Source organism: Ostrea edulis, chromosome 2, assembly GCF_947568905.1.
Source record: "Ostrea edulis chromosome 2, xbOstEdul1.1, whole genome shotgun sequence".
Lineage (NCBI taxonomy): Eukaryota > Metazoa > Mollusca > Bivalvia > Ostreida > Ostreidae > Ostrea > Ostrea edulis.
The window spans coordinates 10023032-10031585 of NC_079165.1; the positions used below are offsets into that span (position 1 = coordinate 10023032).

Consider the following 8554-nt stretch of genomic DNA (forward strand, 5'->3'; position numbering starts at 1 on the left):
CCCGGGGGGTTGGATGGGGCCACAATAGGGGATCAAAGTTTTACATACAAATATATAGGAAAAATCTTTAAAAATCTTCTTCTCAAGAACCACTGAGTCAGAAAAGCTGATTTTTACATGAAAACTTCCTGACATAGTGCAGATTCAAGTTTGTTCAAATCATGACCCCCGGGGATAGGATGGAGCCCCAAGGGGGGATCAAAGTTTTGCACACAAATATATAGGGAAAAACTTTAAAAATCTTCTTCTCAAGAACCACTAAGCCAGAAAAGCTCAGATTTACATGAAAGCTTCCTGACATAATGCAGATTCAAGTTTGTTCAAATCATGGCCCCCCGGGATAAGATGGGGCCCCAAGGGGGGGATCAAAGTTTTACACACAAATATATAGGGAAAAACTTTAAAAATCTTCTTCTCAAGAACCACTAAGCCAGAAAAGCTCAGATTTACATGAAAGCTTCCTGACATAATGCAGATTCAAGTTTGTTCAAATCATGGCCCCTTGGATAAGATGGGGCCCCAAGGGGGGGATCAAAGTTTTACACACAAATATATAGGGAAAAACTTTAAAAATCTTCTTCTCAAGAACCACTGAGCCAGAAAAGCTGAGATTTACATGAAAGCTTCCTGACATAGTGCAGATTCAAGTATGTTCAAATTATGGTCCCCGGGGGGAAGGGGGGGGGGGGGGTAGGATGGGGCCACAAGTGGGGGGGATCAAAGTTTTACATACAAATATAGAAAAAAGCTTTAAAAGAACCATTGGGCCAAAGAAGTTGACATTTACATGAAAGCTTTCTGACATAGTGTAGATTCAAGTTTGCAAAGGGTAGTTTGGGCCATAATAGGGACCAAGGTTTTACATGCAAATATATATGGAAAGTCTTCAGATATGGGCCAAGGTGACTCAGGTGAGCGATGTGGCCCATGGGCCTCTTGTTTTTATTATGTCTCCCCTTCCCAGAAAAGGGACATATTGTTTTAGTGTGAATTCTTCTTCCGCTCTGCTTCTCATACAAAGTTTGTCTGGGCCATAACAGTTTTGCCTTTTGACATAGGCCTTTGATATTTGGTATGTGGGTATACCATGATAAGACAGTGTGCTGCTTACCATTTTTGATGACCTTTCACCTTGAACTTTTATGTAAAGGTCAACTGATAGTTTTAGGCATTTTATTTGGTCTGGACCATAACATTTTTATCTTTTGACATAGGCCTTTAATATTTGGTATGTTGCCAAGTTTAATTTATTATACAGTGAAACTTCTCCAAACCAGCCCCTCAGAATACCGGTTCTCCCTGAATATCGGCCGATTTTCAAAGTCCCGGCAGAAATCTTAACATTTCCTTACAAAGAAAGTCTTACAAAACCGGCCACCCCTGAAAACCGGACATCGGCCACTTTTTAAAGTACATTTGTTAACAAACATGTGTAATTTACCCTTAACATACTGGCCACTTTTTGAAAAGGAGAAAATCTTGACCAAAGGTTAATTAAGATCGTCCAGGTGTGCAAATTGACTGACCTACTGGCCAGGTATGAAATTATCCATTGGAGGTGTGAAAATCACTAGTGGCCTCTTCAATTTCTATTGTTTATCTGTGCTGTCAAGCGTGTTAATTGACACTTAGCTAATTCAAGAGACCCTTCCAAATTCTGTACAAAATGTAAAAAACAGTTATGAAATTATTGAATGAATACCGTATCAAACGCCATATTGTTTCACCATACTTTCGTATGGATATCAGCGGTAGTTACATATAATAAAGAACAAACCCATGACTGTTAATGATAATTATTAAAAGATAGATTAATTTTCTTGGTTTCCATAGACTTAAAATTCCAAAGAAATATTCAAATTACAATTTCATATTTACTACTGTACTTTTTAAAAACGTCTAAACAAAATTGTTAATGACATAAGCGATGAATGTAAACAGAGTTTTTATAGGTAAGAGGGATTCCAATAATAGGCCTCTGTGTTTTCTTTATGTATCCTGTTATAGATTTTCAGTTTGAAATTAGATGATTTCAGCGAGAATATTTCTTGTAATTCATAATTATCTTTAGATACAAGCGGACTAATTTGATCTCCACCGATAATTGATCATAGATCACCAGATCAAAGTGAACAGTACCTACTTTGTGAATATTGAGATAAAATGTCTATAATTGCTAAATTCTCGGTATACCGGCCATCCCTCTAAACCGGCCATTTTTTCTGGTCCGAGAGCCGGCCGGTTTAGAGAAGTTTCACTGTATTATGTTCACAACACTGTTTCTTGCTTGCATCACATAAACATATAAGTAAATGTTATGTACCATAACTCTCAATTTTCCACTTTAAAGATGATCCCTAAAAGCTGTTTAAAAAAAAAACTATGGAAAATGGAAGGGAGACATCATGTTTAGTGTGCTAAAACAATTCTTCCTCGTTTTATTCTCAGATGTCTTCTCTCACGAACCCCTATCGGACAGCCTGAGGAAGCTGGGACTCTTTCTTTACATGCACTTTCTCTTTGTGTAAATACTGGGAGATTCAAAATGTAGTTCATTTACACTGTTGTTTTCTTTTACCCATAAACATGCTTACCAACCTTCGAAATGAGAAAAGAGGATCATAAGTCTGTTTAAAGTATAAAAATGAGGAGCATGATGTGCACTGATGTATATATATAAAACATTCATACATTGTGTGTATATATGTATGTATATATATATATATATATATATATATATATATATTTGTATTATATATATACATGTATATGTACACACATGACATGCCATCCTTTTATTTTCATACTTATAATTTGATTGTGATAATTATGAATATTAAAATCTTTTTATTTATACATTATCATTATGTACATGTATTTAGTTAAACTATAGGGGAATTCAATGACAGTATTCATTGCATGCAAATGTAGGTAAAGAACAGAGTAAATTCTAGTTAGAATAATTTCTGTCCCAGCACAAAATAAAAAGTGGGGTGTAGGGTTCTAATATCACCCCCCCCACCACCAAAAAAAAAAACCCACGATAAAGCATTTTCTGTTTTTCCACAATCAATATCAATCATTGGTGCATAAATGGGTTTATATTAGTTAAGTATTAATCAAGTTTAGATGGTTTTTATTTTACTGACAGGCTCCTGAGCTGCTGGTGTTCAGTTGTATAGAATTGAAAAGAAGAATTAACACATTGGAGAAATTATCCTCACCATTGAACGTGAAGAAACGGGATGGAGACAGTGTTAAACGTGTCGCAGGTAAGAAATAGTTCTATTAACAAATAGTGTTGTTAGATATAGTAAAATACCCGTATCTTGAATATGGGTTATCTCAAATATCCCGCTTATGTTGAAGTCGATCGACGGTCCCGGCCGTATTCCCTTTATGAATTATTTATAAAACCCCTCATATCTCGAACATGGGAATCTCAAATACCTCACATATGTTGAAGTGTCCTCAAGGTCTCTAGCCCTGATTTCATTTTATTTATCTCGAAGTGCAGTAAATTTTTTGGCCTGCTGAACATACCTGGTCCCATTCTCGCCCACGGCTATTCATGCCACCTGGTATAATTGTCGATTAAGTAACTCCCACCATATACAAGCGTTCTGTGTCGTAGTAATTGGTATGACAGCTTGGGAATTTAGTGCAGTCGTTGAACATAAAGTGGGTAAATTCACGGCCAATTATACATAATCCCACTCGATATATCGTGGATAGTGTTTCAATGATTAACAAATTTGATAGATAAGCGCAAAAATTTTCAAAGTGCACTTGAAATTAATAATCATGAAAATGATAATGTATGAAATAATTTATGCTTTATCATTAACATGGAAAATAGAGAAACACAATTCAATGTGAACTAGAATTAAACAATTACAATGACAAATCACAATTGTATAAGATAGGAGGCACAAAATTTTTTCATCATTAAACATGTCTCAACCCATTGGAAGACAAGCTTTCAACCCCTGGGATGAAACAGAGCATCAAGTGATTGCCAATGTAGCGAGAACAGACAGTATAAAACAGTGTTGAATAATGCGCATTTTTGTAATATTACATGATCATCTTTTTAAATTCGTTTTTATTTCGTTTCTTTCGTGATAGGTACCTTAACTACAATTTTTATTTCGTTTCTTGTGTGATAGGTACCTTAACTACAATTTTTATTTCGTTTCTTGTGTGATAGGTTCCTTAACTACAACACATTAGTTACATCCCATTCAAGTTTCGGTTGATATCGTAAGCACGAGATCTGCACGGTTATTTATATTTTAGATGCAAACTGTATATACAATGGAATGTGTTATGTGGAAAAAAGAAATTGAAATGTTTTCCTTTGAATTACTACAATAACTTAATTTATTTAAAAACCAGAAGACAATGTGATTATTATTCATGGTGCCAGTATTATGCATCAAATGAACACGTATACAGAACATAGGGGAAGTCAATTAAGTGGAACAGAAGACAAGATCGGATATCTCGAACCACTGGATATCTCGAGGTTTTGTCAAAGACCCTCGGACTTCAAGATGCAGGTATTTTACTGTGTCAGAAGTGGCATGGTAGAATAACTAAAGATAAAGGTCCAATGAGGAGTGTATCCCAAGAATGAACGATGGTCCAAACTTTGATTCTTGACACAATTTGTAGTATATCAGCTGTGATATTAACATGAGCCGCTAGGAAAAAATGTACATCCCACCCACCCCAAATTTGTCTAATTCAATACATGTAGTATATCATGTTCAACAGTTGTGATAAGTGTAAAAGTTGTGATACGTATATAAGAGATTGTAGCTTAATTAGTGGGAGTGATGAGGTCACTAAAATTTAATATTGCTAACAATTTATTCCATATCTAGGGTAATAATTACATTTCTTAGAATGAAAAAGTTGCTAAAATTAACTCTTGCTGAATATTTATACCCATTTTTTTTATGGGGAAATCGCAAAAGTGTCTTGCTAAAATTGCAATTATACGGTATAATAGGTCCTTTTTGATACAGTTTCTCCTAATTCATACACGATTTTATATTGTTGTCTATTTCGTTTTCAACTAAAAATGTATTCCAAACACAGGATTCTTCTAAAATGTTTTTTTTTTTAATACAGAAATATATCATTAAAAATTTGAGAAAAATTGCCTGTTTAGTTTTTGAGAAAAAGCAGAATATGCTAGTAAAGAACACTTTTAATGGAAGAAAGGATCAAATTTTTTTTTCTGTGATAAAGAAACAGACAGTAAGATAAAAGTTGGGTTTTTACATTTAAAAAACAAAACCTGTAAATATCACAGGTAAATATGAAGAAGAACCATATCATTAATAGCATAACTAAACATAAATGCGTTTAATATCATGAACGGTTTAATACCTTATTATTTCTACACACATATTTACCTAAATTAGGGCGTGTGTTGTGTATATTCAGAGAAGAATGTGCCAAATTTTATATGTAAAATATGAACTATGTCATTACTCCTCCTTTATGAATGTCATTTTGAAAATGAAAAAATAACTGCTCATCAACATATCGTCATTTAGAATCTAAAATGATATATTCATGAACGGTTATTTTATCCATTTTTTTTAAAATGATGAAATACGTCAAGTGATTGAATCAAAACAAAATGCATCAAAGTTTCACTAAAATAACGTTTTATGATGCAATAGCGTGCAAAGACATCACAATACTTATCATTTCCATTAGTGGAACTCTTCAAATTAAAGGCGCGTAAAGTCGTGCTACCGGGACAACATACGTAAACATTACTTAGGCATACGTAATATAAATTATAGTATCGAATACATATTATAACCGACTACAAACCACGACACTGATTAAAATTCTAAAGGCAAATTTAGGAATTGGTTATTCTTACAAGAAAACGGACGAACTTATTAAACTATGTGAATCATTAGATTTAATGATACTAAATCTGCCAAATCTGACCGATATCCGTGGCGGATTTAGAGGGGGCGCAGCTAAAATTTTCAAATTTAAGGTAATTCGCGGTATCTTGATTCTGAAAATGTACTAAATGATAATAGAAGCAATAATTTCTTCTACTCCTGGAGAAATAAATGACAAAATCTTTTGATTTCTTGAATTACTTTATTGAGAGAACTTAATTTTTTTTTAAAAAAAAACCCTTAAAATTTGGGTCATTTTATTAATTTCACCTTATTAAAATGATGGTAAATAGTACACTAAATAGGAGAAATATTTCAAGCCCCATAAAATCTGTAAAATCCATGAGCTTCCGGGGGCTTCGCCCCCTGAACCCTGGACCCACTGCCTCATAAAGTGCTGCCCCTGGATATAAAGCATCAATCGCAAAAAGAACTGTGAAGGGAAAAACCAATATGCACATCCGACACAACGACTTTTCTTGTAATTAATGGGATTCATATGTTATTAAAATTATTCTGTCAGGTTATGAAGACATTTTATTTTATCATACCATTTGGACGGGTTCATATGGCATGGACTTTGTAATGGTTAATGTAACCCCCCCCTCTCTCTCTCTCTCTCTCTCTCTCTCTCTCTCTCATTTTCAAATATTTTAGAATAAGTTATATATTTGCCAAACTGCATTTTTTTTTTTTAGACGTTTATAACACTAATTAACACAACAAATGCGTTTCTAAACTGCATCTAAGCTATTTTGAAAATTGCAAAATATTGATTGAATTAGGACAGAGAACATCGTTGTTTGGAATTTTTATAATAGGTGTAGTAGAGTTTAAAGAAACATGTAACATCCTTGATAAATTAGTTTTAGAATATTTTTAAAATGCAGTTTGACCAATGATTATTTTATTTAAAAGTACACCATGTACATTAACTTTAAATAAAAGGGGGGGGGGGGGTGCTATGAACGTTTCGTTTATGTCCCAGTAATCTCGCACTTGCTCGCGAGACTTGTGCATTTTCTTACCACTGACGCACAAGAGTCATCAAAGCGCGATAACTCTAATGTGCTGGTAATGAGAAGTATTGGACTATGTGGTGCAGTTCCTTGCACAGAGGGCATGAATATTTAAACCTGTGATAGTCTTTAAATGAATGAATGAAAATACTAATCATAATACTGAATGTTACACAAAAATAATAATGTGAATCAACATAAAAAATCTGCAGATGGATTAAATGTCACATGCATCTTTAAAAAAAAACAAGAGCTATACAAGGCGGGGCATATCCCCAAAAAATCAACAGGATTCTTTTTCTCATGATAGCAAAGCTATGGGTGAAGTATCAAATCGACTGAGCAAAATGTGGCCTATAGTGTGTCTGTAAGTTCATTGTTACACTGTCCTGTTACTGTGTCATCTCTCACAATAAACTGTGAGGAATAATAAGGGTGTATTCTTACTTCAACTAGTCAGATGATATCGTACAGATGAAAACATTTTGGGAATATTCTATAAGTCAGTTCAGATCTGTTTCTTGTCAGTAGAGCTGATTTGATACATTTATTGGTGTTAAATGACAGAAAGTGAAATGATCAATCTTTGTATCTTGTCAGTAGAGCTGATTTGATACATTTATTGGTGTCAATCTTTGTATCAGAGCTTTGTGAGAGAGTGAAGGAGCAGGATAAATCACTGCTAGAGAGGACCCTGCCAGTGTTACAACAGAGACTTCACAAGACAGGGGCAGCATTAACAGACTGCAACTCATTGTCTGAAAGGCTGCAGGAATGGTATGTAGATCTCTCTAAACTATTCCACATAGGCATGAAAATATATATACATATTAGCTGTAGGAATGGTGTGTAGAGCTCTCAAAAATATTACACATAGGCATGAAAAAGTGAAATTATTCCACACAAGCATGAACAAATAAACATATTGGTGATATTTCATATGGATTTAATGTTGTTTTGTCACTAGTAAGGATATGCTGATAAGGATTACGTCAAACTTTTCTTTATAATACTTCAGCAAATAGTGATAGTTTTGAATCTGATTTTCTTTGATTGTTTCTTTTAAAATCAGGTGGGAACAGCCAGCTCAATACACGGTTCCCTGGGTAAAAGTAGACCAGAATACCCTCCAACAGTGGCAGAGCCGATGGACCGTTCTCTCCACCAAGTACAGACAACTTCTGTTGCAGAAATCTTAAAGCGACCTCTTATGGTACAATTTGTTGTAAGCACCTTCAGACTCTTTCTGTTTTTGTACTGAACTTTATTATGAAGTTCTTCAAACTGATTAAAATAATTTTGTTAATGTGTAAAACGTGTTGCGATTATTTTGTTCCATTCCAGTCTGTAAGTATATTACTAGCACAGTAAGACCTGTCCAGTTCAATATCAGTGGGAGACGAAATTTGTGTCGGTTTACGGATTGCATGGTGTAATGAAAATGGAAGATGAATAGGAAATGAAATTTAAAATGTGAAATGGATTGAAAGTTTGATAGAGATGGAATGTGAAATGTATTGAAACTTAGAGTTGGAATGTGAAAAGTATTAAAATTTACAGTTGGAAAGTGAAATGAATTGAAATTTAGAGTTGGAA

At 34.1% G+C, this 8554-nt stretch overlaps 1 protein-coding gene across 1 annotated transcript in view; it reads left to right on the forward strand.

Moving 5' to 3' along the window:
* Window positions 1-8273, forward strand: part of LOC125679212 (uncharacterized) — a 31860-nt gene extending 23587 nt beyond the window's left edge. The window contains exons 14-16 of the mRNA XM_056156656.1: window positions 3152-3272; window positions 7603-7735; window positions 8031-8273. Of these exons, the coding sequence (XP_056012631.1) occupies window positions 3152-3272; window positions 7603-7735; window positions 8031-8157 (381 nt within the window). The 3' untranslated portion in view covers window positions 8158-8273. The remainder of the gene's footprint in view (window positions 1-3151; window positions 3273-7602; window positions 7736-8030) is intronic.
* Window positions 8274-8554: the final 281 nt, after the last annotated feature.